The 27,887-nt window shown below is 40.5% G+C and overlaps 1 protein-coding gene across 1 annotated transcript; it reads left to right on the plus strand.

Moving 5' to 3' along the window:
- Positions 1 to 123: 123 nt before the first annotated feature.
- Positions 124 to 27,887, plus strand: gucy2f (guanylate cyclase 2F, retinal; the record flags this gene model as incomplete). Its single annotated transcript, XM_084064621.1, has 18 exons — positions 124 to 865; positions 8,008 to 8,309; positions 10,986 to 11,340; positions 12,278 to 12,362; positions 12,917 to 13,013; positions 13,655 to 13,756; positions 15,615 to 15,695; positions 16,901 to 17,077; positions 17,284 to 17,440; positions 17,664 to 17,813; positions 20,673 to 20,821; positions 22,053 to 22,216; positions 22,777 to 22,969; positions 23,742 to 23,916; positions 24,494 to 24,592; positions 24,824 to 24,918; positions 25,997 to 26,082; positions 27,812 to 27,887. The coding sequence occupies 18 exons, from the start codon at positions 124 to 126 to the stop codon at positions 27,885 to 27,887; spliced, it is 3,285 nt and encodes a 1,094-aa protein (XP_083920747.1).

The raw sequence follows: 27,887 nt of genomic DNA on the forward strand, positions 1-27,887 counted from the left end.
TTTGGACTCTGGACTCTTATACTAAATACATGTTTACCTCTTTTGTAGGTGTCTTTGGACTCATCTGATCATGCTATAGTGAATATAAAGATTCACTAATAAGGATATTCTGGAAGGTGGAAAATGCAACATATTCCTCAAAACTTTAAAAGGGCGTTATGGGAGTTTTCCAACTATCCATGCATACCTGTTATTCGAAGGAATAATCTTGCAACATTGCCATTGCATAATTTTATGCTATGGATTCTCCTTGGAATCTTGACGTTTCCGTGTTGCGTCCGATGTATAATATTCAAAGTGGGTGTGCTTGGGCCCTGGAACTGCGACCCGATTTACTCCCGGGCCCTATCAAACGCAGCAGCCAAACTGGCCGTGGGCAGAATAAATGAGGACTCCAGTTTAGATCTGGGTCTGAAAATGGACTTTATTATCCTCCAAGAGCCGTGCAGGACCTCCAAAGCTCTCACCACCTTTGTCTACTATGAGAAAATGGCCGATGCATTTGTGGGACCCACGAACCCGGGCTATTGTAACGCGGCCTCACTTCTGGCCAAGAACTGGGATAAGGCTATCTTTTCCTATGGCTGCATCAACTATGAACTAGACCGCATCGTTGGCTTCCCGACATTTGCCAGGACTTTGCCGTCTCCCACAAAAGTCTTACTCACTGTGTTAAAGTTCTTCCGTTGGGCCAACATTGGGGTAGTGTCTTCCAATGAGGATATATGGATGGATACTGCCAGTAATGTGGCCAGTGCTCTCAGGAACAGGGGACTTCCTGTCGGTATAGTAACATCTATTGGGATAAACGACACTGAGATTGAGCTCACGCTGAGAAGAATTCAGGCTGCAGGCGGGATAAAGGGTGAGTCTGCACTAATTTAAGAGGACATGTTGGCTAGAAAATGTGACCATGTTGAATCGGATTGAGGGATGTCTTAACTCTTTGGGAAATAGAAAAACAAATGCTTGGATCCAAGGAGAACATGGTCTCATTGGATCTGATATTCTATCAGTGGGCATCTCTGTCTTGTGAGCAATGGAACACAAATAAACAGGCAGTCACCTGTCTTAGGTTGTCTGTTTAAAAATCTCATCCCAGCTGGCTCATTACTCACAACCTGCCACCTGACAAGGAGGCAATTTGGTCCTGGAACATATTTCACTTTGGTAGCACTTAGATATCTTAATACATCCATGCTTAGATTGAGTCGACAAAATCCACAATGCATTATTTTAGAAAGAATTAAGTGTCGCTTCAGTGTGAGGATTAGTTACAGAGCCTGCACTTAATTACTATAGGGGAAGGATGCAAACCTGGAGCAGGCAGAATGGCAGAGCTTTCATGAGTCATGACCCAAAGTGGCATAGCTTAACACAAAGTAAAATAAAAGTTAAGCAGGGCTTGTGGAACAGTTTGTAGAACTTCAAAGTATAAATCACCCTTAGAAATCAATCAGCAGTTGAGTCAGCAAAATATGTTAATTCAGACAGCAATTAGAAAATCATTACATCATCACATTAAATCCAAACGGGGAAAACCATGGTTAACTTAACTGACTGGATGTATCATAGGCTACTCCAGCAAACATTCTCCATTATCCGTATGGTGGTGTGGTTACGCTTAGCAAGGCAGTCTCTTTGCCCAAAATGTACCCATGAGACAGCCACTGTTTTATAAAGCTGAAAACAGCACAGCTGTTCAAAGTAAAGGGCCTTTCACACCAAGCACTATAACAATAACTTTAATTATATGTATTGTAGTTGTGGTGTGGACTCTGCCATCCACTGAAGTAAGGATTTTTTAAAACGATATCTTTATAGTTATATAGTTATCGTGCTTGGAGTGAATGTCCCTTAACAAGGGAAAATTATTTACCTTAACAAGGGAAAATAATTTACCTTGAGAATGAGCATGTAAAGGACCACTTCACCCATTGGTCCTCAATAATGAGATGGCACAATTTCCATCCATTCACTCTGCATCTCATTGGTGGGCTGACGAGGGTTCAGAAACCTGCCTACCAATGACATCATCAATGAGTAGAGTCCAAGCTAATATAAACTACAGCCTTTCGCTTCCTGGACAGTTAGCATGCTGAAATAGAAGCCATCGTTCTTACATTACAAAAAAAAAGGTTTCAAAAGTTTGACATCTTGTTTGAAATGACCAAACCTGCCAGAAATGGTGGCTGGCATCTTAATAATGAAAGAGCAATAGTATAAACATAAGGTTGAACATGGGTGAAGTGGTCCTTTAAGGAAGTTGAAAGAGAGCTGCTGTAACAACAGCTGTGGGATTTCTATTCCAAAACGATGTCTTTTGGCAGAATAAAAAAATATTTGAAATTGTGAGAACAAAAAAAAAGGTAAACATTTAGTAGGGGCCGCACCGTTTAACCATTTAGTTCACATCCCTATAACCTCTATTTCACCTACCTGATAACATTTTGTTCCAGATTTTTACATAATTTGAAAACAAATCAGGTACACAAAAGAAACAGACTTGAGCTCTGCAGATATAGTAGGCCCAAGCGAGGTGCTACCAGAGCGAGTGCCCACACCAAGCAGTGTGATGGCCAGTGGTGTAAAGTAACTAAGTACATTTACTCAAGTACTGTACTTATTTTTGAGGTACTTTGAGTCGCCAATGTCCACGCCTAGAAATGCTGATATGAAACGTATTTATGCTCTTGACCATTCTTAACAATATTTTTAAACTGGCCAGTGTAAATGTGAAATTGAATCAATATTCAGCAACTGCATGGCCTATTTCTCACCTAAAATGTTATCTGCCTGGGCCATACTGTAAATGCTCCAGGTCTGCAGCCTCCCCTTTCTCCTTTATTAAGCTCCACTCATCACCGAATGCATGCTGGGTATCAGCCTGATAATCTATAATCTACAATTTCACTTTTAAGACAGCGGTGTGAACAGGTATAGTGTCATAAGCTGTCTACTTGGACCACGCCCTATACCGAGCACGAGAGAGCAAGAAGTTGAAGTTGAAGTGAGACAGACAGCCAACACACAGTTCGCTGCAAGCACATGTTTTGTCAAGACATTAATTTATAAACTTGAAAGTAGACCCCAAAAAAACTCTTAACGTTGTGCACAGTCAGAGGGAACAATAGAGACAGTTTGATTTAGACAGATAACCGTGTTGTTACAAATGTTCAGTGGTGTAAAGTAACTAAGTACATTTACCGTACTTAAGTACGCTTTTGAGGATCTTTTACTTTACTGGAGTATTTCCCATTTCCAATACTTTTACTTCTCCACTACATCTCAGAGACAAATATTGTACTTTTACATATTGTAACTTTAGTTACTAGTCACTTTGCTGATTTAGATTATTATCACAAAACATACATTAACCACATCAGCCTTATATACATTCCATCCATTTGAAAATAGACGATCGATCTACAAGCTCACAATACGTCGTCGATGCGACGCATTGTGAGCTTGTAGATCAGCTATTTTCAAATGATTTTTTATACATTTTGAAATTGTGAAATGGGGACATTCTGCACAATGAGTATACTTTTACTAAAGTATACTTTTGGTACTTTAAGTAGGCTATATTTTGATGCTAATACTTTTGTACTTCACCTGTAGACCAATTATAACCCCGTTTTAGACGGAGGTCTAATAGACGACTATGGCTCAGTGGGACGTTACATTTCACATTGCAGTATGCACTTATAAGTTTATTTTGTCCACTTTTATGTTCCTTGGAATGTCCACCCTGAGACTGGGAGGCCATGGTTCAATTCTCAAGACCCTTGATATAGGATCGGATTGGATTCAGAAGACCCCTATTTGGTAGGGGAGACTATCTTGCGTGGCGCCTTACCCCCTAGCCTATTAGCCTAAACCTTTTTGGCATTTTTTACTATTTTGAAAAATATTTTAAAATAGTTCAAATAGCCGACCTACATCGACAAGTTGCGAGCTTGTAGATTGATTTGTATTTACTATTTTTAAATTGGTTTCAATGGGATGCGGTGCTAAGCCATGCATATTTGGTGTTTTCAATTGGTTGCACAGTTGAAACATTTTCAACTTTGGGTAGAATGTTGCACTAATAACTGTCACTGACAACAACAAAAACAGTATATTAAACCATTATTACCTAACATAATTACATTATATTTGCTATATTCATCAAGGAGTTATATTTTCTTAAGCACAGACGTATTGATATATCGCTATTAAAGGACGACTTCACCCATTTTCAACCTGTCTTCATATACAGTAGTTGGTCCTCACTAATGCTCATGATAATATGACACCATTTTTGTTTACTTGGTCTGTGTCTCAGAGTAGGGCTGTGGACAGTTCAGAAACCTGTCTACCAGTGACATCATCGATGGGGAATCCAAGCTACTGTAATAGAAACTACAGGCTTTCTATCCCTGGAAAGTTAGCATGCTATAATGAAAGCCACTGTTCTCACGTTAATAAAAATCCAAATTAAATATTGAAGAAAAAAAAACTTCCTAACGATGATGTCACTGGTAGAAGGGTTTCTGAAGTGTCCACAGCTCTCCTATGAGACACAGACTGAGTAGAAAGAAATTACACAATTTTATCAGGAGCATTAGTGAGAATCTATTATATGAAGATAGGTTGAAAATGGGTGAAGTCATCCTTTAATAAGCAAGTTGTGGTATACTGTAGCTACAGCGTCACATATGGCCAGCAGCTGTGGCCAGCAGGGAGAAGAAGTACAGACACTCTCATGCCCGTCTCTGCCAGCTTGTCTATACATGATGTGTAGCCTACCTCTCTGTATTGTGATCCATACACTTACACTCTCAGAGTTAAATTAACATTGAGGATTTCTGGTCGCAAATTTACACCACAGGTGGTGACCTACTTAAGCGTGTGGCTCCATGCTCACTGTTTGGCTATTTTAGCCACAAGCAGGAGCAGAGATTCCATCCAGATGTTTCGTCTGGTGAACAGGTTGGGTTAAACTTTATGGGCACTGGTCAATATTTGCCTTTGATATGTAGTGGAGTAGAAGTAAAAATTGAAAATACTCAAACCTACTACCTCAAAACTGTACTTAAGTATAGTACTTGAGTAAATGTATTTAGTTACTCTACACCACTGATGCTGAGTCTGTACTATGAATTGGAATTTAAGTTGTAACATCATGTTTGTCCTAGTGATAATGACAACTTGCCACACTACTTTTCAATGTGTTCACTGTTCAAAGATTTGCCTCCAACTGTGGTTACACCATAAGGACGTCATGAGTCATGACAGACATTTATTATATCCCTTTTCATACAACGCACACAATCCCACAACATTGTCATCTCATGATTCAGACAGAAAACAGAGGGAGGTCCTGGCTGAGATTTGTGCTCTTCTAAGTGCACTTTTCTAGTCATTTAAAATACGTTAATTAAATGTGTGAGTTATAGGCTGCTGACTGAATTGTCTTTTTGTCAGAAATACATCAAAACAAAACCCCAGGCAGCAGACCGGGCCGTTTATCAAAAAGTCTTGCGTTTTCAAATCCTGACAATCCTCTGGTGTACAGAGAGTACTGAAGAATTACCACTCATTTCACAAGCTGCATCTTGTTTTCCGCATACAGCCAATGGCAACTGGAAATGACGCGGAGAGCAAACACACACGAGACTCTTAGGACCACATGGATGGTCAACTGAATTCACAACACACACACTTTGTGAAATTACCAAATATTTGACTTTACAGTAATCCTGTGCCGGCAGGATAGAAGAGTCTTTCAGGATCATGGACCTGCTTTAATAAACGCATATGTTTTGTTAAATTTGTCTAGTGTCTGGCACTTAACTTTTAATTAATTCTGACAAAAAGTAAATCGTTGATGAATTGAGTTATTTTTCTCTCTAAGTTGTCACAGATTCCACATTGTAAAAAAACAACTACAGCGGCGGTCACAAGATAGGCTATTAACATGGTCACCATTCTGAGCACCTGTCAACAGTCCACCACTCAGTTAGGCTATGAGAACCAGTGGTGGAAAAAGTACTACATTTTTTTACTTAAGTAAAAGTATCAATACTGCAATGAATGTAGAAATACTCTGTTACAAGTAAAAAGTCCGGAATTCAAAATGTACTTGAGTAAAAGTAGAAAAGTATTAGTATCAAAATATACTTAAAGTACCAAAAGTAGAAAGTACTCATTATGCAGAATGTCCCATTTCAAGTTTTCCAATGTATAAATTGTACAAACATCTTTTGAAAATAGCAGATCTACAAGCTCACAATGGGTCGCATTGCGACGCATTGTGAGTTTGCAGATCTGCTATTTTCAAATGTGTCACGGTCCGCTCCTCGGGCCTTGTACTTTGACTGTGTTTCTCAGTCCTTGGACCTTTTCTGCCATTATAAGGTCATGGACTTATGAGGGATCTTCTGTTGTATCGTTCCATTTGTTCCCTGTTCTTTGTGTACCTTTATTTTGTAGTATTGTTTCCTGTTGTGCTTAGTTACTGTTACCTGTCTTGTCTCACCTCCCTGTAATTATTGTAACCCTAGTCACCTGTGTTGTGTTTGCCTGTTAGCCTATCCCAGTGTTGATTGTCCGGTTGTGTTCACCTGTGTCTAGTAGTCCTTGTGTATTTACACCTCCCTGTTCCTAGTATTGGGTTGCTAGTTCATGTGATGAACTGTTTTGTGTGATCCTGTCTTGAGTTCAGCACTTATACTTTGTATCCAGGCCCGGATTGGCCGTCGGGAGGACCGGGACTATTCCCGGTGGCCTGCCCTCTAGTGGCCTGCCTGAAAAAAAAAAAAAAATTTTTTTTTTTTTTTTTTTTTTTTTTTTTGCATCAAAAAAAAATATCAGGTCAGGCCAGCCATCCAGAGCCAGCGCGGCGCTTAAGTGATGCAGCAAAAAAAAAATCTCTCCTAAGCACAGGCCAGGCCAACCACAGTCAATTTCAATTCAATGCAGTCAGTGTTGCTTGCAGCTCAGTGCAGCTGCGGGCCTCCCCCCTACCTTTAACCCCCAAAAAGGCCCCCCTTTTGTAAGGCCCCCCAAAAATAAGGCCCCCCCAAAAAAGGGCCCCCCAAAAAAAACGGCGCGCGCTGCGCGCGCGCAGGGTGGCCTGGGTGGGCGTGTATCTCCCGGCCAGATTTGGAGTCCCACTCCGGCCCTGTTTGTATCCCTGTCTTAATAAACCCTTTGATCTAATCTATTCTGCCTCGGCCTCTTCCTGCACTTGGGTCCTACTTTCCGTCCTGACTCAAACCGTGACAAAATGGCCGAAATATTTACAGAGCATATTAACCACAAAGTGGTAATGTATGTTTTGTAATTATAATAAAAATGTAATCTAAAATCTCAAGTAACTAAAGTTGTCAAATAATTGTAGTGGCGTAACTGGAGTACAATATTTCCTCTGAGATGTAGTGGAGTAGAAGTAAAAGTACTGAAAATGTGAAGTACTCCAGTAAAGTAAAAAAATACCTCAAAATTGTTAAATGTAGGGTAAGTGATTTACTTTGGTTAAAATAAGTGTTAAATAGCTCTATATTCTGATAGTACTCATTGCTATAGAGTGTTTGTTAAGTAAAAGGAGTCTCCATGTCTCTCCACCTCTTTATTAAACAGAAAATGCATTTTCAGTGCTCTCTCCTGATTGGCTTAAATGTGTCACCTACCTAAAAATGTACGTATATTGTGTTTACTAAAGAGCTGGGGAGACCCCTGTGACCGAACAAATGCTCTGTAGCAATGATTACTATCAGAATATAGTACTTGAACCTTTTTAACAAAAAAAATATATATACCAAAACATATCACTTACCCTACCTTTAAGTACTGTACTTGAGTAAATGTACTTAGTTACTTTACACCACTGATGAGAACAACATGCCAGAAACCAACAACATGTACAGTATGCTGTCTCTTGAGTGCAATAGCAGTACAACTCACACATTATAATGCACTCACACTTGACAACTCTCCACTGTGTTTGTTTCTGTGTTACAGTCATCATCATGTGCATGCACTCAGTCCTGATTGGAGGGGAGCAGCAGGCTGACTTTCTCCTTAAGGCCCGGGCAATGGGCCTGACCCGGGGCCAGTATGTGTTTGTGCCCTACGACACGCTCCTTTACAGCCTGCCCTACACAAACACATCCTACTCCCCCCTGCAGAACGACAGCAAGCTGCGGGAGGCCTACGACGCTGTGCTCACCATCACTGTTTCTTCAGAGCTCATGTCCTTCACAGAGGCATTGAACATTGCCAGGAGTTCAGACGAGCTTCAAATTGCCATGGAGCCAGAACAGGTAACTTGTTCATAGCGTCTCAGGAAGACTATTCATTGTAAGCCTTCCTTGACCAAGAAATCATTTTTTGGGAAAACAACCAATTGATGAAGACAGTGATTGCATTTTCTACTGCCTCAAAGTGATATGGAAGTTTTGTAAAATATTTGATTGTATATAATGAGATAACCGAGAACTTCTGTTGTAACTTCTGTGGTCATTGTGTGGAGAATGAAGATTCTCTTTCCCCCTTTCCATTCACTTCCATTTGTTTCATAAACCAGTGTGTGTATGTTAAAATATGTATGTATCTTATTGGTTGAATTGTTTCTTTGTGTTAGATGTTTATTTATGCTGGCCTGGCCTGACTATTAATAATTAGGTAATTTGAAATGGTGTCCTGGTGGTGCAGGGGTAAAGGGGCCCACCTTTGGACAGTGATTTGAATCTTCCATGGTGTATCAGGCTTGGTCAGGCGATACAAAAAACACAATTGGAGATCTGTCACTGCACTAGCAACAGAGATCATTCCCCTGTTCAGAACTAGGAACTAGGAAGAATAGCACATCCCTCCACATGCATTATGTCCTCCTCTCCTGATAGAACTCTCACTGTCAGGTGAAATGAAGTGCCTTTATGTGTCTGTACAGTATCTGAGGAGACACATGGTTGTATACACCCTCCCTCAGAACAGAATCTGAATCAAATGTATTGATACTGTTATGACCCTGGGCTAGGGGAACCAGGGAACATAGCAAAAACAAGGGAGAGGCAGTGTAAAAAGTATACTTAGTATTTATTAATGATCAAAACCCAAATCAAACAAATAGAAATAAACAGATGAGGTGTGGAAATCAGTAGTCAGTAATGTAAAAAATGCATGTATGGATGAGTGGATGGTGCCAGGGGCAGACTGGCCATTTGGCGTACCGGGCAAATGCCCGGTGGGCCGCTGGGCCCCAAAAAATATATGTATATATATTTTCGCTCCCATTTTAGGATTATTACGGCCATTTCCAGGTCGCGCGGCCCAATTATTAGTTACATTAATGTTTGGGCTGGGATGCTATCCAGCAGGGGCCTCAGTGCGGCTGCAGAGTTCATGTGCAGGGCTGGGCTGAAACAGTGAAACGCTCTTTAGACGCACTTTAGAGCAGTATAACCGCCTGTATACTGTATACTTGCCCTAGCCTTGACGACCTTGCAGGCTTATGCAAAGGCTAAAATGTAACTTAGATAGCATGTTATGTAGACAGAATGCCAGGTCATTGTTGACCTGGCATCCTATAATATGTACAGTCTCAATGTACAGGCTGATGATAGGTTCTTGGTTTACGTATGTATTAGATATTATTGTCTCCGCCAGGCCGAAGGCATGGCGAGAGAGTATGTTTTACCCTCCGTCCGTCCGTCCGTGTGTGTGTCCGTGTGTCCGTGTGTCCGTCCTGTCTGTGTGTTACCAGCTAATCTCCGGCACCATTGGCCCGTTCGCTCCGAAACTTTGCACACACACTCCCTGGATGCCAATTCAGAACCTCTCCCCCAATTGTTTCACATGGGCCTGTTATAGCGCCACCAGGAGGCCGATTTGTGCAAAACCCATTTTTTCCCATTACACCTACAGCTTTTAACCAAACGTCATGCAAATCGGTACACAGTATCTCTATAGTCATGTGATCAACCCGGATCTGTCCGATTTCCCATATTGCATCCTCATTGGCTAAGGTTGGCTTCCAAAGTTTGCAGGATTGGTCCGTTTTGAACAAACTGCCTCCAATCATGAACGCAGCTTGCCATTTCCATAAAATTGCACACGCACATTCCCACTAGGCCGAGGAAGAAATGCCACTTGAACATTTTCAAATCAGCCTCATGGTGGCGCTATAACTGGCCGATTTGCATTTTTAACTATAACTGCACCGATCTGCGTGAAACTTTGCACGCACACTCCCTAGAGGCCAAGGAAAAACATTGGACTGCATTTTTCACATCTGCTTTTTACACCGCCACCAGGAGGCCGACTTATGTAAAATACATTTTTGGAGATTATTCCTTCAGATTCTGTCCAAAAAACATGCAAATTGGTACACTGCATCTCCATGGTCATGTGATTCTGATGGATCTGTCCGATATTTCATATTCCATCCTATTTGGCTTACAGTGGCTTCCAAAGTTAGCAGGATTGGTCAGTTTTAAACAAAATGCCTCAAAACATGAATGCAGTGTGCAATTTCCGTGAAAGTTTGCCTGCAGATTCCCACTAGGCCGAGGAAGAAATGCCCCCCTTTTCACATTCACATTGGCCTTTATAGCGCCACCAGCAGGTCTAATTTAGCAAAACACATTTTTGGAACAAAATGCCTCAAATCATGCATGCAGTGTCCCATTGAAAGGCCTAAGAAGAAATGCCACCCTTTTCACATTGGCCTATTATAGCGCCACCAGGAGGCCACAATAACCTACCTGACCTGGCGGAGACCTGTGCTCCGAGGAGCACTTTTTCTAGTTAGATTATTGGTTTACCTATGTATTACTTTATTATTAGATTACCATTTCTATGCATTTGATGTATTATCTTGTGTTGTCCTTGCTTACTGTAAATCGCTCTGGATTAAGAGCGTCTGCTAAATGCCTGAATTGTAAATTGTATATCCTCAGTGGTCACGTGTGCTTCTATTATCTCACCTTGCATTGCAGGTGAACCCACTGTTTGGGACCATTTACAACAGCCTCTTCCTGCTGGCCAGGTCCATCAGCAACGCCAGGAGAGCCGGCGTGTGGCTGTCGGCCTCCAACCTGGCCTACTTCACCAGGAACACCACGCTCAATGGCTTCAACCAGAGGATCGTGGTCGACCCCGCGGGAGAAGGAACGACCCGCTACGTCATCCTGGACTCTGACAGGACGGGGAGTCAGCTGTACAGCACCTACACAGTGGACCTGGGAGCGGATGACCTTCTCCTCGCTGGAAGGTCCATTCACTTCCCAGGAGGCTCCCCACCAGCTGCTGACTCCAGCTGCTGGTTTGACCGCAGCGCCATCTGCAATGGAGGTAAAAGGGCCTTGGGTTTGGTGTGTGTGTGTGTGTGTGTGTGTGTGCGTGTGTGTGCGTACGTACGTGCGTGCGTGCATGTGACTGTGCATCAGTGGTGAAGTACAGTACATTTACTTAAGTACTGTACTTTAGTACAATTTTGAGGTATTTGTACTTTACTTGAGTATTTCCATTTCCAATACTTTTACTTTTACTCCACTACATCTCATTGACCACTTTAGCTCTATTTTATACATAGGCTATTTGAAAATAGGCGATCTACAAGCTGTAGATCTGATATTTTCAAATATTTTAGTACTTTTACTTTTGGTACTTTGAGTACATTTTGATGCCAATACTTTTGTACTTTTACTCAAGCACATTTTGAATTCCAAACTTTTACTTGTAAGGGTGCGCTCCCACCGCACTTTTATTTTACCTCTGGGGCAGAATCTGCCAATGCTTTGTCAATGCAAATGCGTGGATTCCTGGTCTTGCAGATTTTTTCCAAGAATCCACGCATTTGCATTGACAAAGCATTGGCAGATTCTCCCCCAGAGGTAAAATAAAAGTGTGGTGGGAGCGCACACTAACAGAGTATTTCTATATTGCAGTATTGATACTTTTACTTAAGTAAAATATTTGAGTACTTCTTCCACCACTGCTGTGCATGCACATGCGCATGTGTGTGCGTTGCATGCAGACGGTCACTATCTTGCAAATTTCTGTTCAGACGTGTCTTGCTAGATGTCCCAAAGATATGCTCAATCCCTAATATTTGAATGTTCTGTTGTGTAATCTCATTACTGATAAAGCAGATACATCTCAAATGTATGTGTCTGTATAACGTGTGGACATGTCCACTTGATGTGCATGCAGTACATGTGTCTGTTGTCTGTACATGTGTGTAAGATCCACCATCCACATTCCCATACCATCATGCTTTCCCCTATAGGTGTGGAGATCACCTATGTCATCGTGATATTGGTTGTCATCGTCATTCTTGCTTTAGGAGGGATCGGTCTAAGTCTTTTTATAAGGTACATGTACATGTAAATAGCGATACGCTCTTGTGTATGTAAATTGCAAATTAACCATAGTGTTCTTATCCCCTATACTGCCTTTGTTCATTACCTTATTCTTCACTAAGGATAAGGATAAAGGATAAAACTTGGTAAAATTTACGATCATTTTCCTGCCTTTGGAGACGGAATATGAGAGCATATACAGTACATTCAACCCTGTATTATGACATAAAAAATAAAGGCATAATCAATGGCAATTTTTTTTGTTGAGAGTTTTTTGTATTGGGTTCAGCTAAAATGATCCTCTGTAAGGATAATTGGAATGAAGGCTTTCACACAGATTTGTATGTTCTGAACACTTTTTAGTAATATAATAAAACTCTTTGGTGGCACTTTCATGACATTCTGAAAGAAATTATTTCATACTCATTGATTTGCGCAAGTATTTTTAATGAGTAGCCTACTACTACTGTACTATTGCAAGTCAACAAAGATACTTTTGGGAAAAATGCATAATTATCGGCTGTATCAATTCCTATATCTTATCTGAACCCTAATTTATTTTGCAGGAGAAGAGTCCAGCACATGCAGATGGTCAAGGGGCCCAATCGAATCCTCCTGACCGTGGAAGATCTCACTTTTATCGAACCCCAGAACAGCAATACAGTAAGGCCCTTAGGTCTATCTTCTAGCACTTTAGTTTGAATACATTCTTGCATACTGTCCAGCGGTCTACTTAAAACTGTTTGTCTTTATTTAAAAGTTAATACATTAATATGCAGCACCAACAATTCATTACCATCTCACACACATACCGTGTCTCAAATAACTTCTGTTAGAAGTTATTTAACTTTTGAATTCTGTAATAGGGAAGAGGAAATATGTTATTAAATACAAACTATTTGGTTTACTCTATCCATTAAAGATAAAATCAGCAATTTGTTGAATCCATCTAAAGGTTCAGTGTGTTCTTATGTATTCTAAAAGTGTTTAACTTGTAGAATTGTAGATTACAAATCATATTTTGGGAACCTTTCCCACCTGACAATACAGGTCTTTACAAAGCACTACATGTTACTATATCGAATAAGTCCCTATAACAAAGCCAGTGATCAGGCAGCAATGTTGCCCCATAAGCAGTAGCATACTGATATTAGTCATGGTGATTGCAAACAGACAGTTTTGATGTCAGTAATTCAATGTGTGAGTCTGCTGTGTCTTTCTAACACTTACTACACAGTTCAGTACTGTATGAACTGAAGGCTTCATGATTATACGTAGTAATCTTTGATTCTGCTGTCCCGCAGAAACTAGACCATTCAGAGTCTAAGAGCGCGATCGAGGGGAATAGCGTGAAGTCTGGGGACAACTCTGCAGGAAATGGAACAAGTAACATAGCCGTGTATGAGGTAAGTCACATTTGAATTACAGCTGACACAGACGTCAGTGTGAATTAGTGTTGATTTTGTTGGGCAAATTTTGATTCAGTTCTAGTCCTAGTCTTTTGAATCAAATTCCATTTAGTTTTAGTCATATTTTAGTCATCTGAAAGGTTTTACTGTTAGTCTAGTTCTAGTGTTGACTAAATATCATAAGATTATAGTCGACTAAATCTACAGTTGATTAAGTCGACTAAAATGTATTTTGGCGGTGCCTTGATGGTGTCGTAATGGTTGATTTACACTTGGTTGCATGCTGAAAATAGTCGATCTACAAGCTCACAACGCGTCGCAGAGCTTGTAGATCTGCTATTTTCAGAGCGCAACACCTGAGCACAACCAAACATAAAATGACTTGTCTTTTAGTTGGATCTCTTCTCCACTAGTCCCTCACTAACATTTTAGTATAGTTCAGTCAGACAACAATTGGATTGGATTAGAATATATATTTATTAGCAAGCTTGAGCATAGATATAGGAAGCATGAAGAAGCATAGTTTGGCGTCAGGTCTCTGAATCCATTCACTCCCTGTAAGAATAACATTTTAATAAATGTTACATGCCAAATAGCATTTACAGGGAGTGAATAAAGACCCCCACGGGGATCTAGAAACAGAACCTACAGGTGGATGCCGGGGAGGTGGTGGGATGAGACTATTCATGGTAGCAGCATACGTAGCAAGCAAAGGCAGCAGATCCAGCAGATCTCAGCAACAGAGCAGCAGCAGCGTCGGCACGTCAGCCCAGCAGAAGAGCGCAACTAGAATGAACAGGTAGGCAGAGCAATGCTTATAACCCACCGACCAGGAGAAAAATGCATGTGACTAGTCACCTGGTCGGTTGGCCCAATCCCTGAGTTGCCTGGCCTGAACTAGCTCCGTAAACTGCGCCTCATTTTTTATGTGTTGACAAAATTGTCAATATATTTAGTTTTAGTCATCATAGCTTAGTTTTTATGTAGTTTTCGTTAGTGAAAAAAGGTAGTCAACGAACATTTTTTGTCATAGTTTTAGTCGATAAAATCAACACAGTCTGTGAATGTCCATTTGTAAAATTATTATTACATTTGGACACTCTCCGAGCAAAATCCACACTGAGGATTTTACTGTGGGGTTCCTCTTGGGGTATCTATCTATCTACCTTGAGCCCTGCTCCACAAGTCTGCTATACTTTTGTTTTTAGCAGTATAGCAGACAGTGTAGCAGACAATCATGCAGCTTAACCCACTACAACCGGGAAAGTATCTGTCATTTTCGTATCTTTTCATTTTAACCACTTTAACCATTATCTTATACTTTGTCTATTCAAAAATAGCAGATCTACAAGCTCATAGCGCGGCACCAAGGGCCGCACTATGAGCTTGTAGATCTGCTATGTATTGAAAAATCATGAACATTTTTGCAAATCTTTGAATATATATATATGTTTTTTAAATTTTGTAACTCAAATCTTGCTTCTAGGGATTCTACAAATGTCGTTTTTTGAGAAAACGTATGATGCTATAATATCAGTGGTTCTCAAACTTTTTCATGTCAAGGACCCCCACAATTATATGTATTTAGCCGCGGACCCCCAGAATAAAAATTTGAGTTAAAAATGTTAGCTTTAGAAAATATATTTATTCAAAGATTTGCGCAAACTTTTCACGATGTTTCTAAAATAGCAGATCTTCAAGCTCATAGCGTGGCACTCGGTGCCGCACTATGAGCTTGTAGATCTGCTATTTTTGTATAGCCAAATACATCTTAAAATGACACAGATTTGTTCCCGGTCTTAACAGGTTAAGGTCTAAACAGTATGTTTTCCTAACTGTGGTGTTGTTCTCCCAGGGTGACTGGGTGTGGCTGAAGAAGTTTAAGGAAGGACAATTCAAGGAAGTGAAGCAGAGCACTGCCAGGATCTTTACAAAGGTAAAGTGGCATTTCTTTGATCTTATTCCAGAACTGTGTTCTCTTGCTCCAAATCAGTCGATCGATTTTTGAGGAATACAATACCGCCCAAAGTCAAGGTCGGTGGTCAAGAACATTCTTATTATAAATACAAAAAAGATTGCCGTCATTCTACCGCCTTCGTTATAGCTCCGATTTGAATGATACTTTATACAGGGGCTTAGTAACCAGCATAGTGTTTCAGCATTCTGCATCCAAGGTCAAGGGTAAATGTTTTTGTTACAATAGCTATTGGGCATATTATGCCTCCATGTGCAGTGCTCTTGATATATCTATCTATCTATCTATCTATCTATATCTATATAGTATATATGTGTGTAACGCCCGGGACTCGAACCCTGGTCTCCCACATGGAAAGCCAATATCTTCTCCACTAGCCTAAAGGGGAATTCTCCCTTGACTGGGGGAGCTATTAGGCTTTTGGCAGCAGTGGCTCAGGGGTAGAGTGGCCGGTAGAGCGGCCGGATGGGAACCGTGAGGTTCCCAGTTCTATCCCGGGCTCCCCCAGAGTTGTGTCGAAGTGTCCTTGAGCAAGACGCTGAACCCCTAATTGCTCCCGATGAGTAGGTTGGTGCCTTGCATGGTTTCCTCTGCCATCGGTGTGTGAATGTGTGTGTGAATGGGTGAATGTAATACACAATCTATGTAAAGCGCTTTGGATAAAAGTGATATATATATATATACTGTGTATATATATATATACTGTGTGTATATATATATATATATATATATATATATATATATATATATATATATATATATATATATATATGTATATATATATATGTATATATATAAAATATTTTTTTTTGCACCAGAAAATAAATGGAAGTACTGTATCATATGGTGACTGTCCAGGACTCTAAATCTCTAGTTAATACTTGACCAGGAGGTTGCTTAATGTTTTTTTTGACAATCAGATGTCATGTTTCACATTTTAACAGGAGCTGTGTACCTGTAAGGATCAAATATAATTGAATAGGTTGTCACTATCACACTCAATGGATAGGTTTCTGTATATTGAAGATATCAAACATCTAAATCATCTAAATTAGGTATCTGAAAGCCACATTGAAATTATGTATGGCAACATTAATGGCTTCAAAATGCACTGTTTACCATTTTTCCTTTTGTGATCAATTCACTGTGTTTGTTTACTTCCCTAGATGAAGGACCTGAGAAATGAGAACGTGAACCCGTTCCTCGGTTTCTTCCAGGACTCTCCAGAGTTTGCGGTCGTAACGGAGCATTGCTCGAGAGGCAGTCTGCATGATCTGCTGAGGAATGAGGATGTGAAATTAGACTGGATGTTCAAGTCGTCACTGCTGCTTGATCTCATTAAGGTGAGCTGTCCATTGATTGGCCCTTGAATTGGCTTCAGAACAAGGCATCCATTTCACAAACTGTGCATCAGCTGTTCTTCAAAGCCTGCACGATCGACAACATTGTTCATCCTTTTATTCAAAAATACCAGCTACAGCATAAGTTTACACAAACGTTTCATGCATGGTAATAAACAACAACATCATCTATGTTACTGCCCTGCCAGGGTATGAAATACCTACACCATAGAGAATTCCCCCATGGCAGATTGAAATCTCGTAACTGCGTGGTAGACGGACGTTTTGTGTTGAAGATCACAGACTATGGCTTCAATGAGTTGCTGGAGTCCCAGAAAGCTCCTCGGGAAGAACCGCGATACGAAGGTAATACATACACACATACACACATACACACATGGACGCACACACGCACGCACGTACAGGCGTACGTACATACATACATACAATGTCCATTGACACATACATATATGTAATATGTACACGCACGCACGCACGCACACACACACGCACACGCACACGCACACGCACACGCACACACACACACAGTCAGTTGAAGTTTTTATTTTATTACCTTCCTTCCTCACAGATCAGTTTTGGACAGCTCCAGAGTTCCTGCGGGACCCAGATATCTCCCGTAAAGGGACGTGTAAGGGAGATGTGTACAGCTTCGCCATCATACTCCAAGAGGTGGTTGTTAGAGGACCACCCTACTGCATGTTGGGGCTGCAGCCTGAGGGTAGGTCTGCACACAGAGAATTCATCATAATGGAACGACCGGTTGGAGCATTGACCACATACACTGTAAAAATGAGTGGTAATCTCAGAGAGTGTACAAATGTAACCAAATGGACTTAGAGTACACTTGCTTACAAATGGAAATTAAGGCTGATGAATTTACTGTGATGTATAGTCGCAACTTCCCTGGTTTGTTTCTGACTAGAGACCAGGTAGTTTTCTCCCTCTGCCCACCGCCTCCGGTCTCTCTATTATCCTAATAAAGCAATAAACTGCTCAAATATCATTGAAAAAAATCACCACTTCGAAAAGATTTTTAAAAGACTAAAGTCTGACACCCTCTCACCCCAGAAGACTTTGAAAATACTTTTGTAATACCTCTAAAAGACTTGAATTCACATCTACAGTTATTTGTCAGCCACTATAAGATTTAGTAAAGCTTGGGGATTTTGCAGTGTCATTATTTGCAGCAACAACAAGGAGCTGAGTCCGAAATCATGTATCCCTGTACTACATGCTACATACTAATCAGTGATACTAATAAGTATGGAATCAGAAAGTATGTTGAAAAATACATAATGATTCAGTATTTAGTATTATAGTATTTTTCAACATACTTTTGAGTTTCATTTCGAACGTGGTATTGAACCACATGGAATATTGGGAAAGCACCCCATCTCGTGACAAAGCAGAGGTACTACAGCACATATAAATGATAAAGATGAATTTGTTGATGGGAAGGTGGTGTTGTTGTTGTTTGCTCCATGATGCCTGTTTGGCGCTGGAGAGAGCGCACCTATTGGTCGTTGACTAGGTACTGTACATGTCATTGGACTTAGTTGAGCATATGTTAAGACTATAGACTAATAGGATCATATTAAACGTGATTGTGACCATCAAGATGAGGAAAAAGATACTCGCTTAAGATAGCTCAGACTACACTAAACAAAACAATGGAGATGATGATTTAGTAAAGCTTGGGCAGCAGTGTCACCATATGGCACAAGCAAAACTGTTGTGATTTCCGACATTGGGAAATTTGTCTGCAACAATAAATGATTGGAATGTCCTTTGGTGTAAGGCCGGGCCGTTAGTTATTTTGTAGATTTAAAATATTATTACAAAACATACATTAACCACTTGAACCCTATATAGACTTTGGCTATTTGAAAATAGCCGATCTACAAGCTCACAATGTTGTGAGCTTGTAGATCGGCTATTTTCAAATGATTGTATATATTTTGAAAACATGAAATGGAAGATTTATGCATAATGAGTGCTTTTACTTTTGGTTTTAATGCCAATACTTTTGTACTTTTATTCAAGTACATTTTGAATTCTGGATGTTTACTTCTGTAAACATGTATTTCTACATTGCAGTATTAATACTTTTACTTAGGTAAAACATTTCAGTACTTTTTCCACCACTGAACAGGTGTCCTGCCCGAATGAAGGGAGAATAGTTTACACAGGTATTAAGGATCAGTGTTATTAATAATGACAGTATAGGCTATTAAAATGCATGAGTTTTGATTGTAGCTGTGCTTTCCACCCGAAGCCCACAGACTTGCTGGAAACAACTTGTATCAACATGACCCAAGTTCAGCCTACCTTGTTTGTTTCGAGTTGTCTAAAACTAGTGTATTAGATGTTTTGGAACCATGAAGTAACCAAACAATCTTCTAGGTGACATTTTACCATTGTGGTCACCAGATATTTCATCCTGTCAATTACCATTGATTTTCGAAAATGTGGTTTTAGCATCCATCTTTCCTACCACTGTATGTGGCCATGATACTTCCAGTTCACTGCCCAGATATTTACATCAGTGGTTCGTAAGGACTTTTAAGACCTAAAAAAAAAGAAAAAGACCATTACTGCATCAGTCAACAAAACTAAACCATCAAAACTGGTGATGAAGGTGTTGATGAAGGTGTGAAACTGTGTTGAATGAACGGTAACCTTCTCACTCCCATTGGGAGCTTGAAGATCAGCTATTTTCAAATGGCCGAAATATATATAGGGCTGAAGTGGTTAATGTATTTTTTCTAATAATAATCAAAACTACAAAGTAGCTAGTAACTAAAGTTTTCAAATAAAAATAATTGTAGTGGAGTAAAAGTACAATATTTGCCTCTGAGATGTAGTTGAGTAGAAGTAAAAGTTGGATATACTCCAGCAAAGTAAAAAATACCTCATAATTGTACTTAAGTACAGTACTTGAGTAAATGTACTTAGTTACGTTACACCACTGAGATTGGTGTAGCAGTTTGCAAGATTAGTCGCAAAAAAGCGAAGGATGGACGGACGGACACACAGACAACAAACATTTGGATGATATACAGATGAACACTCTTCTAGACATCGCACCCCTTAGGCACCATGCCATAGGAACCAGACTGCCTCTTTGTATCCTTAAATTGATTTAGTTCCTCAGATTTATAACATCCTTGATTTCCTGATTGAACAAAAGGCTTTAACCTTTGTCTTATTTTGTCATTCAATATTTCAATATTTATCTTAAACCTTTTCAGTTCATTCAACCATTTCCTCTCGGCCCCACTGCTCTGTGTATCTGCAGTACCATGCTGTCAGTAATCCTCCTCCCCTTCCCGTTGTTTCTGCATAATATATAGCTTGATCGTAATGATACCTTAAATCAATGCGTTTGTTTTTTTTCTTACATTTTAATCCCATGATTTTTTAACCCCTATTTTTCACCCAGTGCCAATGCCTAAGTGTGTAATCGTGGGCACTACTCTCCCTCTGCCAGCCAATCAATCAGTGTGTTTAAAACAGCGTCAAACCTTCAAATTGTATTTACACAAGTAACACGTTCCAACTCTCCACTGTTCACCAGAGATCATCCGTAAGGTGAAGAAGCCTCCTCCCATGTGTCGGCCCACCGTGGCCCCAGACCAAGCTCCACTAGAGTGCATCCAGCTGATGAAGCAGTGTTGGAGTGAACACCCTGACCGCAGGCCTGCTTTTGATGAGATCTTTGATCAGGTCAGTCAAGACCCTATAACAGTGTAAGGACTGCGGTTGAACTTGGGTGTTCCGATGTTCCAAATATGAATGTATAAATATGAGTATGAAGCAGGTCATTGTTGTTAAATAACTTAGATAGATATAAATGTATATTTAAAAAAGCTAGGTTAATATTTCACATTATTATACATGTGCTAATAATGTGCTAATCTGGAACACATTTTGCACAGGAATGAATACAGTAGTTGAGACGGACATTAAGTTTACACCACACTAACATGCCGAACATACTGGTAATAATCAGGTTATGGCATGCATTGCATTAGTGCTGCAATGTGATGCGATGCAAGAGTGTGGACTAGCTGACACCAACTCGGGACTCCTGAATCGCTGCCCTCCACATACACCCTCCTGTCAAGCATCAGGGTCTTGAGCTCTGCAGTCGTGCCGCAGTGTGTCTACATAGTTGGTACTGCACGCCCTTTTCCCCTCCTAGCAGCGCCTTGGGTTGGCTCCCCCACAGTGTCTGATTTCTCGTTGCCAGTTCCGGGTGCCTGACACAGTGCCCTGCCAGCCTCATCCTTCTCTCTCTGACCTTATCTGTGACCTGTGGGAGGCCTCTATAGAGGTCCATGTTTCTGATGCGGTTCGCCCATACTACATCAAGTGCCATTCGTAGTCTTCTTGTGCAGACGACGCCATCCAGGGCTTTTTCTTGCTGTGCTGTGAGCGTCCATGTCTCGGCCCCATACAGCAGTAATGACTCCACTGTAGCACATCAAAAGTAGGAATTCCAAAAAAGGTAGCACATACAAAATTTCAAATCAATGGAGGACAAATAACTCACATTTCCACTTGTTTTATTGCCACACACCAATAAACGAACGCTTACTCGTTTCGGCTATGAGCCTTCATCAGAGCACTGCCCTTTTTGGTTTTTTTTTTTTCAATTCCTACTTTTGATGTGTATACTGGTCTGGATTTTGTGTCTAGCTCTCCACAGAGAAAATCCATTGTTGATGCGCAACCTCTTTTTCTTATTGACTCCACTGTAGCTTTAGTGCTATAATAGCTATAACATGTTTTGCTCAGTCGCTCCATTATTGTAAATACTTTGCTCGTAAATAGTTCCTAAAATGTCCAAATAAATCAAAAGAGTTTAATTAAGACCGTACCCGCAATTTTGTAATGCACATAATGGTGTCTAAAGTGTTTGAGGGATCGTGTCCTGTGTGTTTTGTCCCACCAGTTCAAGATCATCAACAAGGGTAAGAAGACCAACATCATTGACTCCATGCTGCGGATGCTGGAACAATACAGCTCCAACCTGGAGGACCTGATCAGAGAGAGGACCGATGAGCTGGAGGTGGAGAAACAGAGGACCGAAAAACTATTAGCTGAGATGCTCCCACCGTGAGTTTACACACATATAGTATGGATACACGCACGCACGCACACGCGCGCGCGCGCGCACACACACACACACACACACACACACACACACACACACACACACACACACACACACACACACACACACACACACACACACACACACACACACACACACACACACACACACACACACACACACACACACACACACACACATATGCACACGCATAAACACACACACAAAATTATACCACACACATGTACACTGTGGTTTAAAGTAACTAAATACATGTACTGTACTTAAGTACACTTTTGAGGAATTTTTACTTTACTGGAGTATTTCCCATTTTCAATACTTTTGTGAGCTTGTAGATATGCTATTTTCAAAATATTTGTATACATGTTGAACTTGTGAATAATGAGCACTTTTACATTTGGTACTTTGGTACTTTTGTACTTTTACTCAAGTAATGTTTGATTACCACAGTATTTCTACACTCCAGTATTGATACTTTTACTTTTTTCCACCACTGCATGTACAAATGTAAACATGCATTTGTCCCTTCTTTGTTCTGCAGCTCTGTAGCAGAGGCTCTGAAGACAGGGGGCACCGTGGAGCCAGAGTACTTTGACCACGTGACCATTTACTTCAGCGATATTGTGGGCTTCACCACCATCTCCTCGCTCAGCGACCCCATTGAGGTGGTCGACCTCCTGAATGACCTCTACACCCTGTTTGACGCTGTCCTCAGCAACCATGATGTCTACAAGGTATTGCATAGTACTGTATAATCATTGTCATTACAATGTCTTCTCACAACTCACCAACCCCTCTTTTTTCACCCATCTGTAATGGGTCAGTAGATAGGTACTAATAATACACACTGGGATCATTATATCACTGCCTATTGATTGGTTAACTTTGTATTTGAGGATTATGGAGATTGTATTTTATGAGATATAAACAAATCTGAGAATGTCTTTGTTAGACTAGCTTTAGTCTACTGTACTTTGAAACAACCTATTAAACTTCATTTAGATGATAAGAACGTCAGTACTACAGTCGATCTAAAGATCAAGATAGTTCAGTGAACATGTATTTGCAGAAAGACAATAATGTGTGTCAAGGATTTTTAAAAACATATTTACGCTAGTTTAATTACTGTAGTCAATAACATCATTGGCATGTGGCTGTTTGAATACAGTCAGCAATTTTGCCTTCATGTATTGGATCACTTTTATGGTCTGAATTAACATCACTTTAATGACCAGGCGCATTGACAGTACTGTACATGTATCCTGTATGTGTAAGTTAGTTAAGTTGCACTGGGTATACAGTATAAGTGGTGTGTTGCTGTATTATCAGGTTTGTTTCTTGCAGGGCTGCCTCCACCATCAGCATGTGAATGTGTGTGTGAATGAGTACTTTATGCGACGCACATAGACGCTTTGGATAAAGGTGCTATAGAAATGCATAGGGTTTATAGAGTAATTCAGTAATTAATGATGCTCTTTGACTTTGTTATGTCCATGTTTCCTGTAGGTGGAGACCATTGGCGATGCTTACATGGTGGCATCAGGTCTACCTAAGAGAAATGGCAACAAGCATGCTGCAGAGATCGCCAACATGTCTCTGAACATCCTCAGTTCAGTGGGAAGCTTTCAGATGCGCCATATGCCTGACGTACCTGTCAGGATACGCATAGGGATGCATTCAGGTTGGGATCCTTTTTTTAAGCTGGCATTTAATCGGAAAATGACAACATAGGTTTCAGCCCAGTAAGTCTTCACCTGAAGGCTGAGTTTGGCCTCTTTTGCTGTTTTATGGTTATGGATATGTTAATGTGAAGTCATTATTCGACTCAGGCTGTTGAGCGCAAGCCTTGGTAAGCTGACATTGGACCCTACTTCCCTTTGCCCCATCACCCCAATCAAACCAATCACCACAATCTGTGGTGCCGTCTGTGATTTTCTCCAGTAATTAGTGAATCAATATGCAGTTCAGGTGTTGTGAATCAGGGAGAGGAATGAAGTGTGCTGCAGCTGTTCATCATGTTTTGATTTGTTATGCATCCATATGCCTATGTTTTCTTCTGAATCAATGACCTCTGTGTTTGTCTCGTTGTTGTTGTCTTTGTGTTCACAGACTGTGCAGTGTGGATGCATAGCAACTTTTCCCTCATTCCAAAAGGCCTCATTAATTTTAGTTAGAGTAATTTGAGAAAAAAAGGTTCAGTGGTTGTTATTCGTTACTTTGCTACCGATTAGCTCAAATTGGTTCATGTATATCTGCAGGGTCCTGTGTAGCCGGGGTGGTGGGTCTGACCATGCCTCGGTACTGCCTTTTTGGAGACACCGTCAACACGGCCTCTCGTATGGAATCCACTGGGCTGCGTGAGTCTCCTACATACTCTTCTGTTCTGTTCTGTCTCCTCCTGTTCTTTCTTCTCCTCTCACTCTTCTCTTCTCTTCTCTTCTCTTCTCTTCTCTTCTCCTTCATATGAATTATATTTATGCTCTGTTTCATGTGTTCATATCAATTTCCATATTGCATGTTCATTATTCCCATTCTACATTGGGATGTTTTGTTGTTTTTTTTTCAAAAACTTCTTGTTTCTCCCTCAGCTTATAGAATCCATGTGAATATAAGCACTGTGAACATCCTCCGTTCTCTCAATACTGGTTATAAGATAGAGGTCAGGGGCAAAACTGAGCTGAAGGTAAGATTATCTCTGCGTCTGCAATCCTCTTATCTCAATGCTTATTCATAAAGTGGGAGATGATTCTCACTCTCACACCTCTAACCCTAACCCATATTACACCTCACATTGTTAAAGCTACTCATGCATGCTTGAGTAGCTTTCTCAAGACAATGCTGTCTTAAGAGGTTTTGGTTCATTTCAAAACTTAAAACAGAATGAGACTAGATCTTGATTCAAAAAAAGAATTTGAAATTGATTGTGATTTTGAGTAAACAGGGACTAACATCAAAAATAAATACTAACTAGAAAAAATGATGGAGTAATATCAAAACATTTGTTTTACATAAGTCGGCCTCCTGGTGGCGCTATAAAAGGCAGATGGGGAAAAATGCAGGGCAAAGGTTTTTCCTTGTTCTCTAGGGAGTACGCATACAAAGTCTTACACAGATCGGTGGCCATGAGGCTGATTTGAACATTTTCAAGTGGCATTTCTTCCTCGACCTATTGCGAATGTGTGTGCAAAAAAATCACGAAAATGGCACGATGTGTTCATGATTTGAGGCATTTTGTTCAAAACGGGGCACTCCAGCAAACTTTGGAAGACAATCTTAGCCAGTCAGGATGGAATAAGAAAAATCTGAAACACCCGTTTTGTTCAATGACGATAGAGATACTGTGTACCAACTTTTTGGACAAAATCTGTAGGAGTACTGTCAATTATGTTTGTTGCACAAATCGGCCTCATGGTGGCACTATAACAGGCCCATGTGAAACATTTGGGGCAGAGGTTCTGCTCTGGCATCCAGGTGTGCACAGTTTCGCTGCGATAGGGCCTACGGTGCCGGAGATTAGCTGTACACAGACGGAAGGACGGACACACACACACACACACGGACGAACGGATGGACGGACGGATGGACGGACAGGGTGCAAAACATAGTCTCGGCCATGCCTTTCGGCCTGGCGGAGACAATAAGTACCTAATTTGTTATGATTTTATGTTACAAAGCATTTTCGAAGACTAGATAACTTCTCCATCTAACACGTACTGAATAAATGATGGGTTTAATTCAATTTGTATTTTTTATGTTTGCAGGGTAAAGGCATTGAAGAAACATACTGGCTAGTTGGAAAAGCAGACTTTACGAAGCCTTTGCCAAAACCTCCATCTATCAAACCAGGGTAAGAATTCAATACACATTTACTCTTTGTTTTTGCACTGGTCCTTTGTTTTGTGGGAGACTAATTATTGGAATCAGTATCCCCTTACTGATTGTTGCCTTGTTTTACAGCAAATAGTCATTTCAGAATTATAGCTGATGATGACTAGTAGTAGTAGTAGTAGTAGTAGTAGTAGCAGTAGTAGTAGTGGTAGTGGGTTTAAATTCAAGGTGTACATTTTAGTAGTTATCTTACAAACACCTCTCTGTTAACACTTTATAATTTATGTTAACAATTATCACCTGACTGCAGCTGCTGTTCCATTATTGAACATTGCAGCGTGTAATTAAATTAATGATTTACTATAAATAAGAACTCTGTGAATGTTACTTTAGGGAAGACAACCATGGACTGAACCCTGAAGATATAGCTGCTTACAGGAGAAGGAAAGCAGAGAAAGCAGAGAAAAATCTTTCCCTCTCAGTCCAAAAATAGGAGGTAGCTAGCTGTTGTTGTGGTGAACATGTAGCTGTGGTAGATGCAGCGATGCATGTTACTTGTGGTGTTGTGGCTTTTTAATCTGTCAGCATCTTTAAGCTGAAGCTCTACATGCCCCCCCTCCCCACACTCACTCACTCACTCACTCACTCACTCACTCACTCACTCACTCACTCACACACTGTGAGCACAAACTCACCCCCTCACACGCATGCATACATACAGAGGCACATCTAAATTTACAAACAGTGGACACACGCACACACACTCACTCACGCACACACACATGTTCAAATGCGCACACATAGACACACGGATGTGATCTCCATTATTTGCCTCTTGATCTACTTATCTCATTAATCTCCTGATCTCATCACCTTCTACATCTTTCTAAGCAGATTTATCTTCTTCATGGGAGAGGTCCTCTTCATTTAGGTCATTCATTTTTCATTGTGCCTGGTTCTGTTTCATTATTTTTTTCTCCAAAATTGGTGGCAGTTTTTCCGCGTGTGACGTTTTCTATTAAAGAGCCTTATTTTCTTTTTGTTTTGTGGTTATCATTCTGCTGCAGTGTTGTTTGTCATACACATTTAATGAATGTACCTGTATATGTCCAAATAACCGAAAATTGCACTTGTCATTTCAGTGGTGTATTTGGATTATTACGTCATACCAGGATGCATTCAGTGACTAGATTAAACCCAGAATCCAAACCATATTTTTAAATGTCCAGACTTGCATCGTTATTGGCATTTCATATAGAGTAGATAAACAATATGGTTCTCCTCTACAATGACTCTGATTTTGGCTGTTAGCTACTTTGACAGATACTAAAGGAAAATTCAGAGCATATCGGTATGATAGATACAGTACTGTTGATAGATTGTTATTATAGTGTAGTGCATCACAAGATGCCCAGCCCGCACAGGCTTACAAGACACTCACATAATGTACATACACCACAATGCACCACAAACACAATACATAAACATATTGATTGTCAAGGCTGTGAGTTACGGATACATCGTTCTCCGCAACGCAACTGCCACGCCTTCTCTATGAACTTTCCTAAAACGAAAACTTCCTCAGTGAACAGCCAACATTCAGACATCCAAAACAAATCTGGATATAATAGTGCATAGTGTTTCAAAACTATAAAACTATTGAAAGTCCTATTGAAATGGCAATTGCAACCCCTGGCCCATAAAATAGTGAGGATGCTGAGCCCTAACTCTAACCTCTCCCCCTTCAGGGACAACTGGCAGGAGATGGTCACAGAGGAGATTAAGACCATATTTCGCAAGTCTAAGAACAACAAGAAGACCTGA

The sequence above is a fragment of the Gymnoscopelus microlampas genome (assembly GCF_963454915.1).
Source record: "Gymnoscopelus microlampas genome assembly, chromosome: 8".
In the NCBI taxonomy this organism is placed as follows: domain Eukaryota; kingdom Metazoa; phylum Chordata; class Actinopteri; order Myctophiformes; family Myctophidae; genus Gymnoscopelus; species Gymnoscopelus microlampas.